The following is a 27,626-nucleotide window of genomic DNA, read 5'->3' as shown; positions in this document are numbered from 1 at the left end:
CAGTGCCGCGAGGTTGGCGGACGCGGAGCGTCCCAACACGATAATTTATCATTAATAATTCCTGGTGAGGGTAAAAAAAAATTTTTTTAAATACGCCTTCGGCAATTTCGAGACAAAGACACCGGTCGTCTATGCGTTTTCGCGGATCCAATGAATCATAAAACGACGCGACAAACGTTTTTCCAAAAATGGAGACGGACGGAAGCTCGCGAGCGCGCTTCGTCTCACCTACGAGACGCCTGCACGCGTGTCAGGTATAATTTACATCAAATCGATACAAGTCTTGCGACACGCGCTGCGAATGTCTGACTTTATTCACCGTCTATCAGACCATAAAGAATAAATCTCGCGTGACGCGTTCATTTCCCTTCTACTTCTCCTCGATGTATGCTTCGCGACAAACAACTACGGTAACGATTCTTAAAACGAACCCCAAATGTGATTCATAAGTTGAACGTTTTTATCCCTCCCAACTAGGAAATGCATCCATTTCTCTTTTTCTTCTTTCCGACGCCTGTTGTGCGACAAACAACTACGGTAATGATTCTTAAAATGAACCTAAGACGTGATTCGTGAGTTGAATATTTTTATGTATCTCACCTGGGGGACGCGTTCATTTCCCTTCTTTTTTTCCTTCTTCTCGACATTTGTTTCCCGGAAAGCAACAACAGTAATGATTCTTAAAATGAACCCCAAAACGTGATTCGTAAGGCGAACGTTTATATCCCTCCCAACTAGGAGACGTACTCATTTCCCTTCTTTTCGACATCTGTTTCGCGTCGAGCAACTACAGTAATGGTTCTTAAAATGAACCCAGACGTGATTCGTAAGTTGAACATCTCTAGTCCCCTTCCTTCTATTTTATCTTGCATAAAAATACAAGTTTCAATTATAGAATAGAATGTTTCGCAACAAATCAAAATTTAAATTCGATCGCAATTTGAATTATTGGTTATTTAATATTGGAGTAAAACTTTATTGCTGAATTATGTGCATTCTGATAAATTTTCTTTAAATTAATTGCTAAGTCGTTACTCGATTCAAACAATTTATTATAGTAAAATAAATAATATTATCTCGAAAATGACTCATTATATATAGACGAAATATACATTTTTACTAAATTGCTTGAATCGACTATCAATTGATGAAGATCTAATCGTGATTACAAGACCAGATCTATCGTTTTCTTCTCAAGTAATTAACAATATAATAAAATGTTCAAAATTCTTTGAACTAATTTGTTTTCGAGTACTTTCGAAGCCATTCGTGACTTGGCCAGTTTTTTATACAACTCTATCTAGATCCAATCGTGAATACGGAAATCCTATCTACAGAATACGCCAAGAAGCAAATTCATTTGCTGATCATTTCGATTTCTTCTCCGGTTTCATATCTTCTTTCAACAGCTCGTTACGTAAGCTAACCATACATAATTTTCTACGTGTAAAGTTGTTAATTCGATACGTTACTGTTCGATCGTTGATGTTTATAAATGTTTCGGGGACGGGGACTAAAATTAACGGTGATAAATATTAAAACTACATTTTTGAAAGCACCATTAGCATAAGATGTTCCATTGCTTTTCGTGGTATAATAACAATTTTTAAAATTTAAGAAAATTATAGCTCAACATTAAAATTGACGAGAAATATTATTTGTTACATTAAAAAGTTTTATTAGTTACTAGAAAGTTTGTCTAAAAAGCACTAAATGTAAATTTAATACATATTACATTGTTCTGTATGCGATTATACAATTTAATTAACCTCAAATAAGTAACAGACATTATAAAATAAAAATACTGCATTTTTAATACAAAAAAATTTATTAATTTGTAGTGTTAATATATGCCCCCAGATGGTCATTGATTTATGATGAAAGAACCTTAATACTTGGAAAATTGCAAATAACTTTAATTAGGAATGCTGTAAAATAGCAGGTACTCTATTATCAAATATTTCTATTTACCTAATATATAAAAAGCTATTAATAGTTCTAAAGGAAATCTAATCAAACACTACCATTTAGGAAAAATAATATATTAAATATATTTAATAATAGTTGAACTAGAAAGTACAACTGCTTTTCCAAAAAACGTTGATCTTAGCCACCGTCACCTCTAGCGACTCGTTAACGAATAAAGAAACATCTAAACTGATCCCTATCGAGTATCGTTAGCTGTATAACGAACAAAATTTAGGAAAGAAAAAATGACAAGAAACGGTAGCATGTAAGATATAGGAAACGAGAGAAAAACAACTTTCTAATATATTGAAATGTATTGAAATTTTGAAGGAAATTGTCTCGTATTCCTTGCGTGAAAAAGGAAACGAACCCCTCGATCGCACTGTACGTGCCGAAGCGTCGTAAAAAGCGACGTGCTTCGATCGGAACTCGAAGGACTCGCCGCGTTTATCGATCAGCCATTTGAAAGGCAGAAACGTACAAATCTGTCTTCTTACCCGATCGACGGCTCTTTGAAGGATCTGGCATTTGTCAGTCTTGCCAGAGCTCATGTCCGTGGCGGAAACCAGCTCGGCAATCTCATCGATAAAATGGCTCTCCAGGTTCCGTCGTCTTTTCTCATTAAGGCACTTGTTACTGTAAACAATCAAAACAGGCAATCACTGTCCGTTACACTCGTTAACAGTGGGAGATCAGATTATTATCACCGGATTAACAATTTATATATCTTATATTCGCGGTGGCATTATTGCTTCGATCATAGTAAATGTACTCTCACTTTTCTGACCTATAACGAACTATTTTTTATATAAATATTTTTGTTGAAAACTAAATGTTCCCTTTCCCACAAAAAATTTGTAAATGTTTATAATATCTATTTTATTTACTGAGTTCAGCTTGTGTTGCTGTAAGTAATCAAGTACATCACTGAATTAGTAAATATTTTTTTAAAAATCAAAAGTGTTCCCTTTCCCACAAAACTATCTAAACGTTCATAATATCTATTTTATTTACTCAGTTCAGCTTGTGTTGTTGTGAGTAATCACGTACATCATTGAACTAATAAATATTTTTGTTTAAAACCAAAAATGTTCCCTTTTCCACAAAAATGTTCAAATGTTCATAATATCTATTTTATTTACTCAGTTCAGCATGTGTTGCTGTGAGAAATCACGTACATCATTGAACTAATAAATATTTTTGTTTAAAACCAAAAATGTTCCCTTTTCCACAAAAATGTTCAAATGTTCATAATATCTATTTTATTTACTTATTTTGTTAATTCAGCATTTCATTTTGATTTTCTAGAAAAACAAATATAAAATATTTTGCATATATTCTTTTGCTACGTTTCAATTTTTATTCTGTCATTATTAAACTATATGTAAAACTGGGTCACGTTAATCATCAAAATAAATAAATAAATAAACTTTCCAAACATACGCCTCTGTTTGATCCGTAGCGTGATATTCGATAAAAAAAAATAGTGACACAATTTATTTTTTGTTTAATTTTGCTAATTCCTAGCTAGAAACGTGATGCGATTAAACTAATCGGTAACTTTGAGTAGCGAACTTTATTACAGTACGGTTGATTGCGTGTATGGAACCATCGCGTGTCGCGATGTCTAACTTGAAAGTAATTTTTCTCAAAACTAGTTCCCCTAAGCTGAAGTCTTTAAAAACTTCGACGCGAATAAACCGATCTTCACGAAATTTGGCACACGTACAAAGTAAACGTATCTTAATCGCCTAAAATGAAATCGTAACCCAATTACTTTTTTCTAATCAAAAGTTTATTTCTTTCCTTTTTGTACCAATTTGATACTTTTCTGTAAAAAAGTCTATTCCTACACTCGTACTAATCATGGAAATATGATACTTCAAAAGTGAGTGTATCTTTTTTACTTAAGCATCACGGTCGACATATTTCTTCGATAAATTCGTATTTCTTCACTGAAGAATTCTCTTCTTCAAGCATACGTAAATAAATATACGAAGCTTGAAAAAGCTATCACTCGTGTTTCGGTAAAAAGTTTCCAAAAAAACACGTGTTTTTAGTGCTCTAAACCAGAAAACCTCGTTAATCGATAATATTAATCACTCTTTAGGGTGATTAAGCTGCTCAGCGTTTGTTATTGATAGTGTCTCCAATATTCCCCTTATGTTTGATCAAACATTTTTTAAAGGAAGGAGGAATCAATCATTTAATGTTCAAAATAGAGTCGTAACGTGAAAACTTCTAATTACATCTGCGCCATTGGGAAATACATGCATCGGATACAACTTATACGTTACGAATTAATTTCTAAAAATAACACAAAACCAGCTTAATTCTCATTCTCAGATGCTAGCGTATTACTACGGTTCGCAGAAACTTTGTACGAGCTTCTGCGAACGAAAATGAAACAAGTTAATCTCGCCTTCTTTTATGATATCCTATATAAAGAACGAGAATATGGAAGTAACCTAATTCTCCAACTTTTTTAATTTATACCACTTTCGTTCTCATGGACGCACATGATGAGAGTGGGATAGGTTGTTATAATTGGTGGCTTCTTATTTCATTCATTCAGTAGTCTATTTGCAATATTACTAATGATACTCTAGAGCATACAGGGTGTTCGGGCAACCCTGGGAAAAATTTACATGAGCGATTCTAGAGGCCAAAATAAGACGAAAATCAAGAATATCAATTAGTTGATGGAGGCTTCGTTACAAAGTTATTAACGTTTAAAGTTCCGCCTGTAGAATGGCAATCCGTGTACAGCTGCGTTCACGCGGAAGGTTTGCGGCAGGCAAGTTCTAGTGGTTCTCACGCAGCATGAAAAATTCTACTTGCCGACGTTATCGACAGCCTTAGATTTTTGTCCACTTATAGAAACGCGAACACCTTACGTTGAATAAGATTCAACCTGTCTTATGAAAATCCAGAAGGGCATATCAAAACTTGATCGACGAGATTTTCACAGAGAAAGGGTGAATGCCAGTTCAATACACAATGTTGTGAACAAAAATCACCCACACGCGATTATACACGCCCCACGATTGTCCATAGTGTCCACAAGTGTCCACAAATAATCCTTTCAGGCATTAACCACTATGCAATTAAATAAACACGCACCGCGATTATGTTATTCGTGAATGTCTATGTGTACGTGTACCACGATTGCTCCGACTTACGAATAGAAATGTTATTAATTTTTCGAATACACTTCAATTTAAAAATGTAAAAAGGGATCGAGGGTAAATGAAATTTTCGCATCGATTTGCGTTCACGTCGAAGAATATAACGATGCTAGCAGCTGACTGTGCCATCGATCGACGAGGTTCAGAGAAACAAATGCCGAACAGGACCCTGATTCTACGTCACTAGCCTCGCTTATCACTCACACACACATACACACATTCTACACTCAGTGGAGACAAAGGACAGCATCGGCACGTGGTTCGGCCAGCTAGTCAGTCGTAAAAAAGAACCAGTCAAGACAGTTCACGCGACACATTTTAGACATATTCCATTCAGTTATGTATTAAGTAACATGTAAGAAATACAGTGATATAAACAATCAGCGAATGTTTATTAAATTCCTTTTTATATTTTTAAGTTGAAGTGTATTTGAAAAATTAATAACAGTTTTATTCGTAAGTAACTCGGGAGACTCGTGGTGCACATACAGATAGCCACTCACGAATAACATAATCGAGGTGCGTGTTTATGTAATTGCATAGTGATTAGTGCCTGAAAGGATTATTTGTGGACACTTGCGGACACTGTGGACGATCGTGGGACGTGTATGATCGCGTATGGGTGAATTTTGTGCACAACATTGTGTATTGAAAGTGACATTCACCCTTTCTCTGTGAAAATCTCGTCGGGCGAGTTTTGATATGCTCTTCTGGATTTTCATAAGACAAGTTGAATCTTATTCAACGTAAGGTGTTCGCATTTCCATAAGTGGACAAAAATCTAAGGCTGTCGATAACGTCGATGAGTAGAATTTTTCATGCTGCGTGAGAACCACTAACACTGGCCTGCCGCAACCTTCCGCGCGAACGCTGTACGCGGATTGCCATTTTACAGGCGAAACTTTAAACGTTCATAACTTTGTAACGAAGTCTCCATCAACTAATTGGTATTCCTGATTTTCGTCTTATTTTAGCCTCTAGAATCGCTCATGTCAATTTTTCCCAGGGTTGGCCGAACACCTTGTATACTTTTTAGTATTAACTCCTTAACGTACACGCTCGAGTTAATTCGAGCGCGCTAAACTGGCCAAACTGTGCACGCTCGAGATAATTCGAGCGGCGTTGTATTATATGCTGCTATAATTTTTCACACTCAAATATAGTCGAGAATTGAAAATAACAATGTAAAAGTGTAAATAAATATTTTTACTCTTAAAAATATGTTTTTTCCGAAATAGCAATTCGAAAAGAAAGATAAAAAAGTGGATGTACGTGTAACATTGCAATATTCGACTCCTTTCTGCAATGTGGATCAAAATCCCAAATTATAATAAAAATTTTGATTATTTTTGTATTTTAAACATTTTTTTACCAAGACAATGTCCTAAATTGTTTTTTTACAAAAAAAAAATTGATTTTTTTTGGCCGGTTTTTTTAAAAAAAACTGTGCGTTAAGGGGTTGATGTCCACAATTACAGTAAATCTCCCTATAACACGGTAGATTGGTTCCGCGTTATAGGAAAACGCGTTGTACGAGAATGCTCGTAAAGGGGGTTTAAATCGAATATTAAGGGAACACTATGTTATGAACGAAATATGTGCGTTTTAAAATCAAACTAAGAACATTTTAAATAAAAAACATATAATCAATGTTCTTACAATTCAAAAACTAGGAACACAAATTTAATGAAATAATTTTATTTTATTTTATAAGAACACAATTGACACAATGTGCAAACAAACGTACGCGAAATTGATTACGAACTGTACAAATAATTATAAATTTCACAGTACAGAAATATAACGTGGGAAATCCCCGCGTTATATGGGGGAAAACACGTATTATACGAGGGACATGAAATCGCGTAATATAAAAACGCGTTCTAAGAGTACTGTGTTATAGGAGGGATTACTGTATATTTATTTAATTCGAAAAAATTATGTTGCAATATAAGGCATTTTGTGTCAATGTGACGTGAAAAACTGACGTAGCAGTCAACGTGTTAAATATACAAATAATTTTAACGTCATAATAAAATAGTTTTATTTTATTTTTATTATAGATTAATTCTTCTCTCGCATTTTATAAATATACAATTTCTAATGTTATAATCAACGACAAAGTAATGTTTTTAGAAATACTACTGTTTAAAGCCCCGTTGATGACCAATACATTACTGAATTTATTGTGTGCATCGTGGATTAGGTGTACTAACGAACTATTGATGACCACAATTATATTTATTTAATTCGAAAAAATTAATTTTGCAATACGAGTCATTTTATGTAAATGTGACATAGAATACTGACGTAGCAGTCAACGTGTTAAATATATAGCATTGTTGGAAATGTTTCTCCTTCCCATGTTGGCAAACATGCATGTGCTGGAAATATTTCTTTTTCCCTCGTTGGCAAACGTGCACAATAATCTATTTTTTTTTAGTATAGCAGTTGAATAGTGTTCCATGCATGTATGCAACGATTCGTGCCATATTAAAATATAACCTGAAAAGTACATGCGTCGTTTTTATTGTCTAATCTTATAACCTCTGCTACAAGCACAATAATTTTAACGTCATAATAAAATAGTTTTATTTTATTTTTATTATAGATTAATTCTTCTCGCGTTTTATAAATATACAATTTCCAATGTTATAATCAACGACAAAGTAATATTTTTAAAAATGTTACTGTTTAGGGTCCCGTTGATGGCGAATACGCTACTGAATTTATTGTGTACATCGTGGATTAGGTGTACTAACGAGAAATTCTAAATTCGAGTGCTCGAACAGCTGCGTCAAAACCTGCGCAGACACGATGCGCGTCGGAGTCGTCGCCTAGCGTTTGGTTAGGTTAGCGAATTTTATAGAAAGAAAATTGTTAAATGCTGAATCAACTTCAGTCCCGTTGAAACGCTCGGTTGACCTTGCCTGACGTCACATCGCCGAACAGTGACTCTCCTCACTTCACCGAAGCTGACCATATTTTCATGCCATAAAGCTGCTGCGCGCGTTGTTGCTCGGTATTATACTAGTGCCATTCGAATAGCTTGAAATTTGAGACGAGCAGAACTCGTTTCGTTGAACGAACTCGAGTGTTCGGTCGTTCGAGTAACGACTTACGAGTACATATTTGTTCAAGACACTCGATACACGTTCGAATACTCGATTCGATTCGGCGAATCTATTGTATCGACGGACACGTTTGGATTTTTCTACTATTCTCGAGTAGTTTCTCGTTCGTTAAACCTGATATTAAACTTGTTTTCCTCAGAAATGTGTCTGGAATTATTTTTCTTAGCCCAAGGTATCGTATCGATGGAAGCTTGTAATATAATTGCTTTGCAATTTATTCAAGCTTAATTAAGATGGAATTTATCTTGATCGTTTTATTATTTGCTTTAAAATATATTTACAACACTAAAAGACTACTATTCTCTGTATTGCGTACAGATAACAACAAAAATAGAAACATAACGAACGAATATAGTAGCAAAATTACTCGTGTTATTTTTACAAAATATTATGACTTTAATTACACGTGCAATTGCAAATGCTACTTTTAACGGAAATGCTTTTCTTTGGGTGCACCTTAATTTCGATAACTGCACAAATATAAATCTTTTATGACACTCGTATCATCAAATTTTTAAATATTATAATTGAACAATTTCCAGCCCCGTTAGAATTGTACGCGCCAATTATTCTGCAATAATATCGCGCGCGTTAATTTAATATTTCGATATCTGTAATTATTCTATCCAAAGCTGAGATTAAAGTGCTTGATAATTTCACACAATCTTAGCTAGAGACACGAATCGAATACAGCAGTATTTTAAAAGTGTAATTAATATCAATACCGATATCGAGAATGCACGTTAAAAATAAAATATTTATTATTGCAAAAGACAAAAAGACAAATTACACGACATCGGTCCTTTTGATTTTGTTTATTTTTTTTTTTAAATTATTGTTTTTGGAAGGTGAGCGACAAATGTTTCTTTGCATTCAAGCGCACAAATTTTTGTCTTTCGTTACACGTATGTTGTGCATAATGGAATTGATGCGTGCAGGTCTCGATCGACCGGGATATCGAAAACTACCGGCTGTTCGACACTGACACGAGCAGCGGATACGCATGATTTAACTTCCCGACAAACTGGATAGATATCAAATTAAAATGGACCTATGCTGCATATTAAACATTCACTTTGCTTATCACGTTTAAGCCAGCAATTATGACTGCTTTTATGCGGATAACACGACCAATGAATATGCAAAGGGCTCGAATAAAACACGGAAGTGCACGCCTGTCATTTACAAACCGATCACGCGAATTAAACTTCGCGCGATATTTACGAGCCACTGGAAAAATTAAACGAAATCTATGGTTGGTGTTTCCCAATATTTCATAAAGATTTATTGTTACAAGCGAGCCCACTATTCAAGGTGTTGCCATGAAACAAATGCATCTTATTAACACTAGTGTAGGGGACGAGTGTTTTCCGTCGTTTCGCATCGATCGTGAAGAACGGCTGAGTGATCTGAATGTGTCGACTCTAATTGAATGATTAAATGTATGAGTGCGTTGGCCATAGTGATGAAACGTTTGGAAATGTTTGGAAATGTTAAGAACATTCGGGAAAGATTACCGGATGTGGAGCTGGTAAGGATTGAATTGCGTGAATGTGTCGACCCTGAACGATTGCATGATTGGATGTATGAATGTATGAAGTATGGTAACGAAACATTGTTGCGAAACGACGGGAATGTTCTGGAAACTTCTCCGGATATGAAACCGGCGGATGTTCGGGACGGGAAAGGGTTAAAAGGACGCGTCGAGAAGGCAACGAAGTCTTTTGCCGGTCGATTCGACGACGCGACGAAACGATTGTACGTGACGGTGATTACGATTATAACGATTTGGTGAATATTATTTGTTTGGTGTTTGTTCTGGTGTTAATAAAGTTCCTTGTTCCATGTTTTGTTAATTCGCGAGTTCTGACTAACAAGGAACCATCGCGAACGGTCCGGCTTCGATTTTGATGAAACTGTGTACACTTATAAAGCAGCCAAAAATAATCGACACGTATTTTTTTTTAGCTGCGGTAACTCGAGTTTAAGGGGTGAAACCACCCCTTGAAGTTTTGGCTCGAAACGGCTATCTCGAAAACGGAAAGACATACAAAAAAATTGTTAATGGGCGAGGTTGATGGTTTCTTATGTAGAATAACATGGTGTTAAAAAATTTAAAAAAATACAATTTGTTTATAACAAAAAAAAATTTATTAACTTAATTTTTCATTTTATTGAAATTTTCATAATGACAAAAAATGACGAGCATTTTATTCCAAATCCATTGGTATGCGATTTTTTAAAATTGCCTCTTACAGTTTTGCAGATTTTGATGATTTACATCTTGCGCGCACATTCATTATGGTAGTAGCCGTTCTAACTTTGATTTTAATGAAGCACTGTAGGCTTGCACTAAATCAAAGTTAGAACGGCTACTACCATAATGGATGTGCGCGCAAGATGTAAATCATCAAAATCTGCAAAACTGTAAGAGGCAATTTTAAAATATTACATACCAATGGATTTGGAAAAGTTCGGCCACCCTTGGGAAAAATTTTAATGTGAGATTCTAGAGGCCAAAATAAGACGAAAATCAAGAATATCAATTTGTTGATTGAGCCTTCGTTAAAAAGTTATTAAAAAATTAAATTAAAAAATTTCAAATCCTCCAGGAAAAAATTATTTTCGGTTGCGGGGGCCAATTACAATCATTTTTGGTCAATATATATACCCCCGAAATCCTACGCACTTTTGAGAAGAAAGTTCGAGAATGTGTGAAATTTTTCAACAAAATTAAAAAATTTCAAACCATTCTGAAAAAATTATTTTCGGTCGCAGGGGTCGATTACAATCATTTTTGGTCATTACACATTCCCCCGAAATCTTGGGCATTTCGGAGAAAAAAATTCAGTACGGGCGAAACTTTAAACGTTAATAATTTCTTAACGAAGCCTCCATCAACAAATTGGTATTTTTCCCGATTTTGTCCTCTAGAAGTAGTGCAAGCCTACAGTGCTTCATTAAAATCAAAGTTAGAACGGCTACTACCATAATGGATGTGCGCGCAAGATGTAAATCATCAAAAACTGTAGGAGGCAATTTTAAAAAATCGCATACCAATGGATTTGGAATAAAATGCTCGTCATTTTTTGTCATTATGAAAATTTCAATAAAATGAAAAATTAAGTTAATAAATTTTTTTTTGTTATAAACAAATTGTATTTTTTTAAATTTTTTAACACCATGTTATTGTACATAAGAAACCATCAACCTCGCCCATTAACAATTTTCTTATATGTCTTTTCGTTTTCGAGATAGCCGTTTCGAGCCAAAACTTCAAGGGGTGGTTTCACCCCTTAAACTCGAGTTACCGCAGCTAAAAAAAAATACGTGTCGATTATTTTTGGCTGCTTTATAAGTGTACAAAGTTTCATCAAAATCGAAGCCGGACCGTTCGCGATGGTTCCTTGTAAGTGATTAAATTACAATTTTAATCCTACACTAGTTTCACTTTTGTTTTATTACACGTACTGGAGTTATGGAAAATAATGAAATACAATTACCGATAAGATTCCCTACATATTCATTCTATAAATTGCAATAATTCATGACGTACCGGACTGGAAGGAACTTTCTACTTGCCCGATATCATTATTTCGGGCAAGAAATTTGCTCCGTGAGTGACTTTTGATGAAAATAGTGTGGCACCGCTGGCTGAGGGTAGAATCTCGGGAGAATCTTGTAGGACAGCAGAAAAGGAAAGGAGGGGGCGCGTTTCGTCCGGGCCTGCTAGCGGATTCATCAGTAAGACTCTCTAGCAGGCCCTACCTTAGATGACTGGGATATTGGGAAGTTTGGGAAGTGGGAAAAATTTTAATGGGGGATTCTAGAGGCCAAAATAAGACGAAAATCAAGAATACCAATTTGTTGATGGAGGCTTGTTAAAAAGTTATTAACAAGTAAATTCAAAAATTTCAAATCGTTCTGGAAAAATTATTTTCGTTTGCAGGGGTCAATTACAATCATTTTTGGTGAATACACATACCTCCGAAATCCTATCCACTTTCGAGAAAGAAAATCGGGTTAGGTGCTGAAATTTTTCGGCGAAATAAAAAATTTTTAAATTGTTCTAAAAAAATTATTTTCGGCTGCGGGGGTCAATTGCAATCCTTTTTGGTCATTACACATATCCCCGAAATCCTACGCACTTTCGAGAAAAAAATTCCTTACCGAAAATCTAATTAGGTGTCTAAATTTTTCGACGAAAAAAAAACTTACAAATCGTTCTGGAAAAATTATTTTCGGTTGCGAGGGCCAATTACAATAATTTTTGGTGAATAGACATAATCCCGAATTCCTGCGCATTTTCGAGAAAAAAATTCAGTACAGACGGAACTTTAAACGTTAATAACTTTCTAACGAAGCCTCCATCAAAAAATTGGTATTCTTGATTTTCGTCTTATTTTGCCCTGTAGAATCCCCCATTAAAATTTTTCCCATGGGTGGCTGAACACCCTGTATACATATAACAATCGAGGGGTCGGTCGAGCGCTTGTGAGAGCGCGACCCCTCTGGTGGTGAGCATGGGAGGCGACGCCACAATAGAAAACGATTTTAAACCTTTCTGGCCCAGTGAGACTCATATGTTGAAATAGTAATTAATTATGCGTTGCATTCTATAGATTTTCAGACTTGTTTTTCTCGATAACGAAAGGTCGGCGAACAAAATTTTATTCTATATTCTCGGGCTTGTTTTTGCACGAAGAATCACCTACTTCTCGATTGCACAATAATAAATATTTTGTTTTTATTAAATAGTATTAAAAATATTCTTATTACTTCTTATACTCTGTATTCTATACTATCTCATGAAAATCAAAGAATTCTATAAAATGTATTATCATACTTTTGATAAATAAATAAATAAAAAAAAATAATGCAATATTGCCAGAGTCGATCATTCAAATTATGGTAATTGGATTTAAGTAATAATCAAAATTCTATATTATTTATTCAAGAAAATGCAATATCTATTAATCGATTTCCAAATCCTTCAATTATAAAAAGTGTAATCATGCTTTTCTGCGTTTAAGATATTCATACAAAATTCATTTCTTATCTCCCGTGGCGTTCGTACGTAGAAATTATTGTTTAAATGATGTAATTGTGCTTTTCTGTGTTTAAGATATTCATAAAAAGTTCGTTTATTATCTCCTGTGACATTTTTATGTGGAATTGGTTGTTTAATGATCGACGACAAAAACGTGTTTAACCGTCGATTTTTGTTATTTGCGTTCGTGTTGCGTCTATCTGATGTAAATTTTTCCTGTTTGACGTGAATGATAAACAATAATTATTCGTTTCGCGGAAAATTGTTTCGTCAGTTTTCCTTCTCGGTTCGAGACTTCGTCAATAGATCGCTAGATGCACGGAACCTTTGTTACGCGTAGTAATTTCAATCCAATTCATCTCGAGTCGAACGCATACTTAACGGCTGTTTGATGACCGATTCGAAATCAGATGGAATGCACGATTGTACAGGGGAAAGTTGACCTCGAAATGCGACGATCTTCCGTGTAAAAATCTTTGAGAGACGCAGACGCGCTACAGTTTGCCTTGAGTTTGCGTCCTCGAACAGCAAGGAAATTCATTAACCCTAAAATGCCTATGTTGGATTTCACTTTTGGAAATTATAAACAGGCGTGCACAATTTATTATTGGTAGAGCAATTAGAAAATTAGGGACAGAAGAGTTCAAAATAATTTCAGAAGGCAAACAGGTAATTAATTTCTCATTTTTTTGATCGAATTTCTTAAAACGAAAAACAGAAATGGACAATATAATAATATATGTTGAATTCTACTTTTGAAAATTAAAAACAAGCGTGTCCAATTTATTATTGGTAGAACAATTAGAAAATTAGGTATAAAAGAGTTTAAAATGATTTTAGAATGAAAGCAGGTAATTAATTTCTCACTTTTTTGCTGAAATTTCTTAAAACAAAAAACAGAAATGGACAAAATAATAATATATTACTGATCTAACTATAGTAAGGAAATTCTTTATTTTAAGAAATTTCGAAATTTGAAATTATAACAACTTATTGTTAATGATTTCTTTCGTATAAATGTTCAGGATAATTATTATTTTTGGTCCCTGCAGAAAATTGTGATTAAGTTTTCTACAAAATTAATTGCAACCAAAAATAATCTTTGGCGCTCCTTTGATAACGTTAGATAAAAATAATCTACTAAAATCTATATAACTAATACCGTATAATTATCTTAGGAAAATTAAGACACCAAAAATCATCTCCCAGGAATGTTTTATAAAGTTACGGTTGTAAAATTTCTTATTGTCTTTGCAAAAGAGCAAACTACTGGAAGTTTCTCGTTTCACTCGAAAAAGGAACTTTGATTCTGGATAACACCCTTACTCACATTTGCGACTGAGACTTGGAATCTGATTTCTTTCTCTTCTTGGTGATGCTGCCAGTAATCGCACTCATTTTGACCCACAGCGGGTCCTGCAGTTCACACGGGCTTGGCCTGCAACAGAAACGACATAATAAATGTTAGTATGGGTGATTTATATGTACCAAATACTATTTCAGACAGTCGAGTGCAGATTCAACACGATCACTGTCACGGTGGTCACTGGTAACCGGCACTTTGAACGTGTTGCAACATTGTTAATGATGAGACAAAAAAAAAAAATGCTTTTACAATAATGATTCTTAAAATGAACATCGCTCTGAGGCTGGCGTGTTCATCTCTTGTACAACGCAGGCGCACTACCGTCATTTTACGCGAAACAGATGTCAAGGAGGAGAAGGGAAATGGGACACATCCTCTACTTGACAGGAATAGAAATGTTGAATTTGTGAATCACGTCTAGGGTTCATTTTAAAAATCATTACATGTAGTTTCTTAAGATGAAACAGAGAAATGAATGCTTTCCCTAGTTGGAGGAAAAGAAATGTTGAATTTAAAAATCACGTCTGAGGTTCATTTTAAGAATCACTATCGTAATTTTACGCGAAACAGATGTCAAGGAGGAGAAAGGAAATGGGACACATCCTCTACTTGACAGGAATAGAAATGTTGAATTTGTGAATCACGTCTAGGGTTCATTTTAAGAATCATTACATGTAGTTTCTTAAGATGAAACAGAGAAATGAATGCTTTCCCTAGTTGGAGGAATAGAAATGTTGAATTTAAGAATCACGTCTGAGGTTCATTTTAAGAATCATTACCGTAATTTATCGCGAAACAGATGTCAAGGAGGAGAAGGGAAATGGGACACATCCTCTACTTGACAGGAATAGGAATGTTGAATTTGTGAATCACGTCTAGGGTTCATTTTAAAAATCATTACATGTAGTTTCTTAAGATGAAACAGAGAAATGAATGCTTTCCCTAGTTGGAGGAATAGAAATGTTGAATTTAAAAATCACGTCTGAGGTTCATTTTAAGAATCACTATCGTAATTTATCGCGAAACAAATGTCAAGGAGAAGGGAAATGGGACACATCCCCTACTTGACAGGAATAGAAATGTTCAATTTGTGAATCACATCTAGGGTTCATTTTAAGAATCATTGCATGTAGTTTCTTGAGACGAAGCAGGGAAATGAACGTTTTCCCTAGTTGGAGGAATAGAAATATTCAACTTATGAATCACGTCTGGGATTCGTCTTAAAAATCATTATACGTATTTTAAAATGTTAGTAACGTTGTCTATTTTGTTTGATAATTTCAATTACTTGCATTATCGACGCGATTCGTGCACGAAAAGTAAATGTATTTCTCATATTCAAACAGTTACTATTTATTCCCGTAACAGTTGTTACATATCATTCATGTATGGGATTGAAACGTTTGGTGACTTGGGCGTTGGCCTAAGCATCTAGTGTACAACCCTTTGAACGGGGTTGACTCATGCCGTATGTAAGCACCCGGCCCAATTTCCATATATAGGGCATTACCTTATATGGTGATGCCCCGCCACTGCACAGAGCATTTTCAAGTATATAAGGGCCGCGTAAAAGTCGACATGGATCTTTCGTCGTCAAGGCAACCTAACAATAGTACCAGTTTTGTTAATTGATCACTGTACTTGAGCATCGATAAGAATATATTCAAGTAGTATTCCTCACTTGTATTATTCACTTAATTCAACCCTGAACCATATTAACTGTAAGGCTAGGGGTATCTCACGAACCCGGTACACCTTTACCGCTCGAGGTGTACCATTACGACAGAGCAAGATCCTAAAACATCCTAAAAAACCTACGTGGCTTCCAGGGTATAAAGCCCCTGGTTCGTCCGTGAAACCATACATTTTCCTTATAAATCTAACCCCGTGGCTCCCAGGATATAGAGCCCCTGGTTCGTCCGGAACTCCTTTCTCTTTCCTAAACCATACCTAAAACCACCGGTCGAGTACTGCCCTCGACTGAATCCAGGATCTCGCGCTCGCGCTCGTAACACAGTTAAAGTTTTGACCACCATCAGTCACGATTATTGAAATTACACCTAGTTGGGTGGATCCTCAGGATAGTTTGAGAAACAGAACCGATACCGGCACGTGAGAAATTTTTAAACCTTTCCTGCCGCACGGTCGCGTAATTGTGGAACGGTCAGCAATTTTCACAACGTTTCGCTCGATGCATTATATCTTTACCGTAATTACTGCACGTTGACGCACTCGAACGTCTTATTGTATATTTTCACCAAGGATGTCGGTAGTTCCATCGTCGTGCGTGTACTTTATACGTTCGTTTATCGACACGTAAGACGTCTTCTATCGCGTGTTGCATTGTAATGCCTGGCAGAATTCACAATTCGTACGAAAGGACTCGAGACAATTATGGTCAAGGATATATATGACCAACCCGAAGAGATAGACGAACAGTCCATAAAACGCGAATTCATCGCAGCATGCATTTACCATAATACACTGCTCCAAACAATTAGCGGATCCCAACAGCACGATGGAATTAAATGCACGTCAAGATTGAAAGAAAAATAACCTTTTGCATATATCAGATATAATTTTTTAAACGATTAAACGATTCGAGTAGACGATTTTATAATTTCAAATAACTCCTGATGATTATACAAGTATGAATGCATTAACATAACATTGTTAAACACGATTGTTTTGTGCATAATTTTATCGATGCTACAAAATAAAAATTTTTCTTGATTAAATTTCTTATAGACAACTGTTTTTCTTAAGCAAAAATAGGGAATCTTACAAATTGTAATCTTACTCATATAAGACTAACAAAATGAATGATATATCCTTCAAAATTAACTCATTTATGTAATCTTTCAAGTTTCATACTGTTATTAAAAGCTCGCTTTTTGTGTATTTTTAAAGGTCATAATGAGACATGGCGTGAAGAAAGATATCTCCTCAAATCAATTTAAGATAGAAGTGAGAATTGCATATTACAAAATGTAATCTTGAATTAATACAATTACGAAATTAACAAAATGATCTATCACTCCAGATTTGATAATGGAAATGAAAATTGATTGAGAATGATATTCAATTAGAATTTACCTTAGTATAGATGTAATTTAGGATTAAATAACACCATTGGTAATTAGGAAGAAAGAATTTAGAACTACTCATTATACAGTCTAACTTTTAATTAAACTATTACAAAGTTAATATGTAATAGACGACCATCAACGAATGGGATAAAGGAAAATGAGGAAATGCAAGGAAACTTGGGTAGAATTGATATCAGATTGAAAAAAATAGCCTCTAAAGTAACTTCCATCAGAGATCTTAAAGAAAGATATGAGAATAGCCTATTAAAAAATCCAATCTCGAGTTACCATATTTACATGAGTAATAGAACGATCTATCACTGCAGATTTGATAAAGCAAGCGAGGATTGAATCAGAAGAAATCTTAAATAGAATCGATGCCATGATGGTTGCAATATCGACCATTGTATATTGTTGGAACTGCATACATCTAAAGAGTGAAATTTTTACCTGTCATCGATGCAAATACAATATCCACGCGATCATCGATCATTCGAGATTAGGTAAAACATCGAATAAATCGCAAAAGGGTAGAAAGCGATTCTCGATTCGCGTATCGAATCGTTGTACGATAATCCCACGTGCGCGACGTTGTTTCGTAATCGCCCCAAGTACACGGAGGAATTATTAAACGGGATTCTAATTGACCGCGATAATTTGTTGCTGATTTGATGAAACGTAACGATCCTGTGACGCGAATGTATTAGTCAGCCAGCGGGAAATAGGCAATAACCGAGTAGGCTACTGCGAAACGAGTATGGCAGATAGAACGCAGATAGGTACGAATTACACGCTTAGTTGCGTCCGCGGATCTACCTACGCAAAATTTCCCGCCGCGGCTCGCGATGCACGATATCGATAAAGGTGATTGCGGAGGTCAGATTGCAACGCGTTTCTCACGGTTCAGCGACATCTGAAAACCGGGAAACGTTCTAGACCCTCTGTTTCTGACCTTTACGAACAATTTCGTAATTGCATATTATACGCGACTCAACGATTCCGTATTTTCCTATCGCGGTGTTTAGCCAGGAATCTTCCACGCCCCACAGCAGACTTTCCGTTGATTTCATTCCGTATTGTTCGTTGCCATATTATTCGTGATATTCAAAATTCGATTCTTGTCTAATTATGCAACGTGTTTTCAAATTACGAGCAATGGACATGTTCGATTTCTGTTCCATTGGGCTTTTGATGGTACAAGTTCCTTAAGAGATGGGTGAAATGTTAGACATAGAGGAATGATTCTTAAAATGAACGTTCATCTTTCGTTCAGCGAAGGCGAAATTCGACACCAGCAGCTTTTTAAGTATTGATCTTCGCTCTAGTTGGGAAAACTAGAAATGTTCAATTTACGAATCATGTATGGAATTCATTTTAAGAATCATTACTGTAATTTGCTACGAAACAGATGTCGAAAAGGAGGGAGACGAACGCATCTCCCAGTTGGGAGGGATATAAATGTTCAACTTACGAATCACGTCTGGGATTCATTTTAAGAATTATTGCTGTAGTTTGCCATAAAAAAGATGTCGAAAAGAAGGTAAATGAATGCATCTCCCAGTTGTGTGGGGTATAAATGTTCAACTTAAGAATCACATCTGGGATTCATTTTAAGAATTATTGCTGTAGTTTGCCATAAAAAAGATGTCGAAAAGAAGGTAAATGGATGCATCTCCCAGTTGTGTGGGGTATAAATGTTCAACTTAAGAATCACATCTGGGATTCATTTTAAGAATTATTGCTGTAATTTGCCATAAAAAAGATGTCGAAAAGAAGGTAAATGGACGCATCTCCCAGTTGTGAGGGGTATAAATGTTCAACTTACGAATCACATCTGGTTCAAACACTTCGAAAGAAATACAATTCTAGAGACATCGTTGCGTTTTTGGTGACTTACAATGTTCTTGTTTTTATCTTTCGATTCTTCACAAAACACTGTCCGTGATTTAATATTTCAATTGTCGATACGAAATATGAATGTTTCGATAATTGCTCCAAATGTCACTCAAAGAAAGTCAAAAAGCTTGAGAATCTGCTGACTTAAAATAAGAACGACCGTTTGACACGTAATATTCCACGGGACTTTTAAATTTGACGTTGCATCGTCTGGATTACATTAAATTTAACTAATTTTAATCGTTCCCTATGACATCATTGCGTCTGATATCGACATTGCGTTGAGAAAACTCAACAATAACGAAGGTCAGAGTACAAGAGATAAATTACAACCGATAGCTTCGTCTGATTCAATATCGTCCACAATGTTTCAATCAATTTTAACCAGCTTACAAGAGCAACGAATGACTCTGACTAATTTCTTGAATAAAAAGTTTTTATTCAATATATAATAATACTCTAAAATTGTTATAATAGGAAAAAGTTTGAAAAGAAATTGTCCGAATCGAAAAGTTAATTTAATAAATTATGGAATACGTCAACTTTTTTTAATATTAATAAACAAGAGAGACGAGCGCCGAACAATTCTGTAACTTAAATAGAGATCACCTTACGAACGTCTTGAAGAAATTTAATCATGAAATTGGGGGATAGTTTCTGTATTGCTCTCGTTAGGTAAATCCTCAACTGTTAGGGTCAATTGCTTGTTACACGACTGTTACATATTGTTGGACAGAATCAGTATCAATGGTAAAAAAAGAAATTAGATCAGAGTACATTCTCGTTTCCTGATTTCTGTACTTTCTGTTTTCAGAAATCAGGCCACGAACTACTATATCGAGCCAACCTTTAAAATCGATGACACAGAAGATAATAGTAACAATAGATTAGGTTGTAAATACACTAACACCACGAACACCAATGTTGAAAGAAGCCCTATATATTTACTGAAATAATATCGATAAGACATCGTTCAATTGGATTGACAGTATATTTATGTTCATGATTTACTTTACAAAGACAGAAGTTGCACAGAATCAGAAAATCTATCAACTAAACTTTTGAGCAATGAGTAGAATAGATACATGCTAAAAAATGAAATTTTACGCTATTTCAATACATTTGGTACAAATAACCGTGGAAATATTTGTTAATACGAATCATGTTATTTTTAATATCATTTAAATACAGTGATGATTCGTAAAATGAACCCCAAACATGATTCGTAAGTCGAACATTTATATCCCTCCCAACTGGGAGACACGTTTATTTCTCTTCTTTTCGACATCTGTTTCATGGCAAACTACAATAATGGTTCTTAAAATGAACCCCAGAGGTGATTCGTAAGTTGAACAATTATATCCCTCCCAACTGAGAGGATCCCCCCTTTAAACCAGTGAAGCATGAAAGACGACATTTAAAACACGATATGTTTCATTTTAAGAATCATCTCACTGTAGATCGTGACCAATTTTGCGAGTTACTGTGCAGCATGATCGTTCCAGAGATCGAGTTGATCTACAATACGATCGAAGCCAGCTTGCAAGTGCAGAAACAAACATGTTTCAAGTTAGTTTACATATATCGAATCTTTCTTAAATTAGCCATTCAGTCGCAGAAGCGACAAAGAAGTGTGCATCTGCACTTCTGAACACCGTATCGCGAAACATTCTTAGCCAAGTGGCTGGAAGAGCCAAGAAATATTGGAGTAGATCAGTGACAGTTGAACTTCACTGCCAAATACACGTTCACTATTCAAGTACATCTTTCGAAGTGTCTTCTTCGATAAAGGAGACTACTTCACCGCCTGGTCAAGTCTTCGATCTCCACTTGAAGTTCTCGATACTCTGAATCTCTGAATGATAGCCGCGAATCGGATCATTACAAACAAAGAATTTAATTTCACTCGTAAACTAATTATTTTGATTATTTTTTTAGAGCTTAAATTATTTAATAAATTTTGTGTTCGACTGAAGACTGAAACGTTAACGATGTACTTAGCAAAAATTGTTAACAAAAATATGAAACCTTTCCATGGAGCTTAGATATTAGGTATTTCTAATTAGAAATAATTTTTAATCTAAATATATAATAAAGTTTAATCTGAGCGCGGACCACACACCGCTAAACGTATGAGCCGAAACTCGAGACTAGCTGCAATTTAACGCGGTGTACCGTGTTTCCAGATATTCCTAGTGGCAATGTCTCTAGTAAATATAGCCAGTTGAACGTAAGCGCGTCACAAAGGGACAAATTGAACGCAGACGTTGATCTTTCGTCAGACACCCGACATACATAGTTGCTACACTAACGTCACACCTAATCACCGACACGATCCGTGTTCTCCGCGCCGTTGCTCGACCGTGTAGTTGGCGCGATGTCTTTACGATAAAGATGATGGTCCTGACATTTGCCAAACCCCGGCACCAACGAATTATATTAAGCAATTACACCATAATGAAAATTTAAAAAAAAAAGTCCAATATCTCTTTATTTGCTGAATTTATATATATTTGAAAATAATATCCCATTTGGAAAATTCCTACTCTTTTGTGAGGAGTAAAAATCACGAACTACAATTTTATACTCGTTTTTCGAGTTCAAGGATTTTAATCGGATTGATTTCAAGTTTTCACAAAATTTGTCTTATTAACACTAGAAAGACTGAAACTTAGTATATACCTATATTGCCCAAAAGCAGTCAAAATGACTGCATTGTGAAAGCATAACTAATGTGTAAAGAAATTTGTTTAAAATTTATTTTTAATATTAGGTTTTAATATTATGAATTTAGGGCGCAAAAGAAATAAAATAAACAACTTGTTAGAACAAGTATCACTGCATAAAGATTCGACTAACAAGTACTACTTTAGCTTATTGAGAAACTGCAACTAATTTATCATGTACTTGTATGTTATCATGTGTCGGTAATCGAAAAAAAATGAAAACTGTTATTTCAATACAGAGCCGAACTGGTCATATAAGAAATTTACTCAATTCAATAATAAGAGTCATTTGATTATTTAAAATTTCTCAAGCAGTCAAAATGACTGCTTTTGGGCAATATAGGTATAACACATATATGTATATATACCGGAAATGAAGGTAACTACAATTATTAATAAACGCATTTATATGTTGTATAAAAAGTCACAAAATTCTAAGAAATTGTGTCATTATATACATAATTGTTTTTCTAATTGAAATTAAAAAGCAGTCAAAATGACTTCCTTGGGCAATCTAGTGTTAAGAAAAGATCAAATACCTTAGAAAACTGATTAATTAGCTTTCATGTATTTTGTTTTAGCCTTCAGATACATAAAACACCTTGAAATTTACGAATATATTTTAACTTTCGTTAAAATTTGAATTTAAACAGCAAACTGTAACTACTTTTTACGCATGACGAGTATACTCGTCATAACACAAAATGTTAAACAGCTGGTTTAAGGTTAAGGTATAAGATCCAGGTGACTTATGAACGAGAGCGTGTTTCTCATATTGTCACAACTCGGTCCCGCTGATATCGCGACGACGCGACGATGGGAATTCGATAAAATCCCAAGAGCCAGGGCTATAAAACCTGACCTTAAGCGTCACGGTCCGCCAGACGGGATTAAAAAAAGCGTCAACGCGTGTCTTGCGACACCGTTTGTTCTTTCGATGCTTTCCGCTCGTTTTTTTACCGCTTATCAGTGCGAACGCGCGTGATGCGACGCACAATGGCCCATTTTAACGAAGAACTGGCCAAAATATGAAGGCGCCTTTTGATTTGTACAAGAATTGGTATCCTAGCGTTTTCGAGGTCACTGATTACAAATCTAAAGTAACAATTTCAAAAAAGAAAATGGCCAAAGTATCATAATGATCTAAAAATTCGAATCCTTGAGTTTTCGAGATCGCTGATTATGAATCTAAAAGCAAAATTTCAAAAAACAAGGTCAGGACGTTCGAATGTGTTGCCAAAAATGGTAATATTGTAATTAAAACTGAAATTAATGACTACACTTTGAAATGAAAACTGCTACTTTACTAATTACAGCCTTTATTTTTAGTCAGATTCGAACTCTGACGAATATGTTCACTATCACATAGTATGTTTAGAACTTTGGGAGGAATCTGTTTAGTTTTTTTAGAATTGTGTCCGAAAGTGTTATTAAAAATGTCTTCAGTGGTTTTCTTCCTAAAAAATCTTTGGCTATAACATCTTCTAAATAATTTACATATTCTATGGTACGATTCTAATACCTCTTCTGTAAAACACCCTATGGGTATAATAGTATGTTTTGCCACAGATGGTCCATAAATGAATACTTTATGTAACGGATAAGTAACTTCAACATCATTCGCAGGGACCACCGATTCGTAATAATTGTTACTTTAAGTATAAACATCTTCTAAATCTGCAAATTTCTACAAAATGTTTCGATTGGATATGTACGTGTCTCCCGCTGTAAAATTCCGTGAATAACCTAACTATTTCTTTAACATTGTATTAAAGAATGGATAAAATTTATGGCATTTTGGCAAGAGAATTATATAGGTAAATTTAAAGATATTTTATATTGTTGATGTACAAAGTTTATAACTTGTATTTTAAGGACAAAATGATTTAAATACAGGGCGTTCGGCCACCCTTGGGAAAAATTTTAATGAGGGATTCTAGAGGCCAAAATAAGACGAAAATCAAGAATACCAATTTGTTGATGGAGGCTTCGTTAAAAAGTTATTAACAATTAAATTCAAAAATTTAAAATCGTTCTGGAGAAATTATTTTCGGTTGTGTGTGAGAATTACAATCATTTTTGGTGAATAGACATACCCCCAAAATCTTACCCATTTTCTAGAAAAAAATTTGATAATGTGTGAAATTTTTGGCGACGGAAAAAAGAATTTCAAATCGTTCTGAAAAAATTATTTACGGTTGCGGGGGATAATTACAATCAGTTTTTGTCATTAGACATACACACGAAATCCTGCCCACTTTCGAGAAAAAAAATCGAGAATGTGTGAAATTATTCGACAAAATTAAAAAATTACAAATCGTTGTGGAAAAATTATTTTCGGTTGCGGGGGTCAATTACAATCATTTTTGGTGAATAGACATACCCCTGAAATCTTGCGTATTTTCGAGAAAAAAATTCAGAACGGGCGGAACTTTAAACATCAATAACTTTTTAACGAAGCCTTAATCAACAAATTGGTATTTTTGGTTTTCGTCTTATTTTGTTCTCTAGAATCTCCCATTAAAATTTTTCCCTAGGATGGCCGAACACCCTGTATATTTGTTCATATGAACTGTGCCTGATACATTAAACATACAGGCAAAGAGCTGATTTGTACTTCAAAAATTGCATTTTGGTCAGCTTTTCGGCAAAAGAAAAGAGAATCGACAGTCCTGGGATGAGCAGAGTCCTGCATCACGTAACCACGTAAATCGCAAATAGATGAAACTGGATCTTATCGTAGATTAGAATTTTATTTCATCGAACGATCGTGCGTAACACGAGTTAACATAATTCGATCCCGCGAGCCATCTGGGTTATCTTGGGTTAGATTGTAAAACAGCCTTAGAAGCTGAACTTGGCCCCTTCACCTTGCTCACTATACTTCCTCCATGATTACTTTGTTTTATTTGGCGAATAAAGTCGTCAAATAGAATGAAATTATAATTTTAATTTTTATACGATATACTTCAAATAGAATATATCATTGTAAATTAATTTGAAACAAAGAATATATTTTACTACCCAATCAAATAAAATACACTATTATAAATTAATTTAAAATTAAAAATATATTTTATTACTCAACTAAATTTGAATTTGAATCTGAATTTTATTATTTCACTGCCACTATTTTTTTAAACAGTTTTATAAATCTTAAATAGAATTCAATTTTGGATAAATAAGTTAAATGGATTTTTCCATTATTCTCTCTATTAATTGTTTGCATATTTTCAGCAATTAATAGTCCAAATCCTCAAATGCAATTGCATAACTTTTTAGTCAAAATACTCTTTTAGAAATCAAAATAAGACGAAAATCAAGAATACCAATTTGTTGATGGAGGCTTCGTTAAAAAGCTATTAACAATTACATTCAAAAATTTCAAATCGTTCTACAAAAATTATCTTCGGTTGAGGGGGTCAATTACAATCATTTTTGGTGAATAGACATACCCCCGAAATCCTACCCACTTTCTAGAAAAAAATTCAATACGGGTGGAACTTTAAACGTTAATAACTTTTTAACGAAGCCTCCATCAACAAATTGGTATTTTTGATTTTCGTCTTATTTTGGCCTCTAGAATCCCCCATTAAAATTTTTCCCAGGGATGATCGAACATCCTGTATACTTTGATAACACAAAATTTAGCATACACACAGGGAATTTTCTGAATGATGTTGATTTGTAACATCTGAGTGATGTTTCAAAAGGATGTTCTTCAGAATTCGATATATCGTTGCTAATAAACTACAAATAAATTCCTGTCTGCTTCTCTTAATTCGTCGATCATTAGCAATATGGCTAGCAAACGTAAACAAACAGCCAATATACATAAGAACTCGTTATAAAAGTGTATTTGGAAGGTGAATTTTTTCTTATACTAAGGAAACTAATGATTAGATGCGTTCTACCATACAAAGCCTAATAGAAACAAAAATTAATTTATTTGGACGTGTTAATAAAAAGCAAATGTAAACAGAAAAATATTGAGAATAAATGTGAGAACAATAAATAAAAAATTTTTATATTTTTTTAGATCCTTGTGAAAGTTTCTGTTGTCCTAATATATCCAGTATTTTCTTTTGGATAAACATATTGAAAGTTAAAAGAAATTTAATTATTATATTATTCCCTTGACAAAGATGTATAACATTTAGAATAATTTCTTAGTTTATTCATGTAAAAATTGTATTACATGAAAATAAATTTTGTTTTGAATGTACAGTTGTTTTTAAATAAATGTATCGTGTCGTTTATTTTTGCAACAATTATTACTTTCATTCCAAATTATACACAAATTTGCTAGTGACATGACGGTGTAATGATTGATATTTGTTTAACTGCAGAACAGCATTTAAAATGTTATTAACTGTTGTACAATAATTACATGTCTGTACTTACATGACAATAAATACATTAATCATCAAGCTAAAATGAGTGTGGCAAGCTTAATTTAAACCGTGTCGAAAGCAGTATTAAAAAAAACAAATTGAACAAAATAACGATTTTTTTACATAAAATGAAGACGACATTTCACATTTTGTTTCCAACAAATGGACGATGTACTTTTTTAAATTAAATTCATCTCTATGAATCTAGAATTATTTTCACCGTCCAAAAGTCATATATTTAAACAACTGAACCAATAAATACCAAACTGAAATTTAATTTTTAAAAATTAAATATCTAGTTTAAATTTGATTTTTAAAGATACTTTACATATGCACAGAATTTCTATATTTTTAAACTGTAGCTAATAACTGTTTCCGACTTTTCTACAAAATATATTACAAAATCCTGTATAAACATTAAATTGTGTTTTTTGGTAATGGAAACTCTCGTACGCGAGACATAGGTCGCACTTTTTGGCTTTCGACTCGCCTATCAATAAAATTTTAGTTGACAATTCATTGAAACTGACAACAATTCGTCAGACATCAACGAATCAAATTTCACTCGAATGCACAGACGAGCGAATTTCTGTCGTTCGAATCGGTCGACCGCGGACTTGACTGGCAGAACTAATTTGCCACACGTGGACGAAACCAACGCGTGCTTCCCCTCTTTTCCTTTCATTTCAACGCAATCATTCGACTGGCTCTCGCTGTGTCGTCTTTTCGCGTCTCATCGGTTCGTTCGTTTCTCTCGAATCGATATATGCTAGGACTTGGGGACTCTTCGTATATTTGATAAGTATTTGAATTTT

At 34.4% G+C, this 27,626-nt stretch overlaps 1 protein-coding gene across 1 annotated transcript in view; it reads right to left on the bottom strand.

Annotated features, from left to right (window-relative positions):
* The window catches only part of LOC122400453 (nuclear receptor coactivator 2-like), a 286,464-nt gene that overhangs the window by 71,348 nt on the left and 187,490 nt on the right, over nt 1–27,626 (bottom strand). Inside the window, exons 4-5 of the mRNA XM_043401934.1 lie at nt 14,671–14,778; nt 2,466–2,604 (exon numbers count right to left, since the gene is read on the bottom strand). Coding sequence (XP_043257869.1) covers nt 2,466–2,604; nt 14,671–14,778 — 247 coding nt within the window. The remainder of the gene's footprint in view (nt 1–2,465; nt 2,605–14,670; nt 14,779–27,626) is intronic.

The sequence above is a fragment of the Colletes gigas genome, unplaced genomic scaffold (assembly GCF_013123115.1).
Source record: "Colletes gigas isolate AHSC1104 unplaced genomic scaffold, ASM1312311v1 Colletes_gigas_Sc00018, whole genome shotgun sequence".
Taxonomy (NCBI): Eukaryota; Metazoa; Arthropoda; class Insecta; order Hymenoptera; family Colletidae; genus Colletes; species Colletes gigas.
This window is presented reverse-complemented; position numbering and strand designations above follow the sequence as displayed.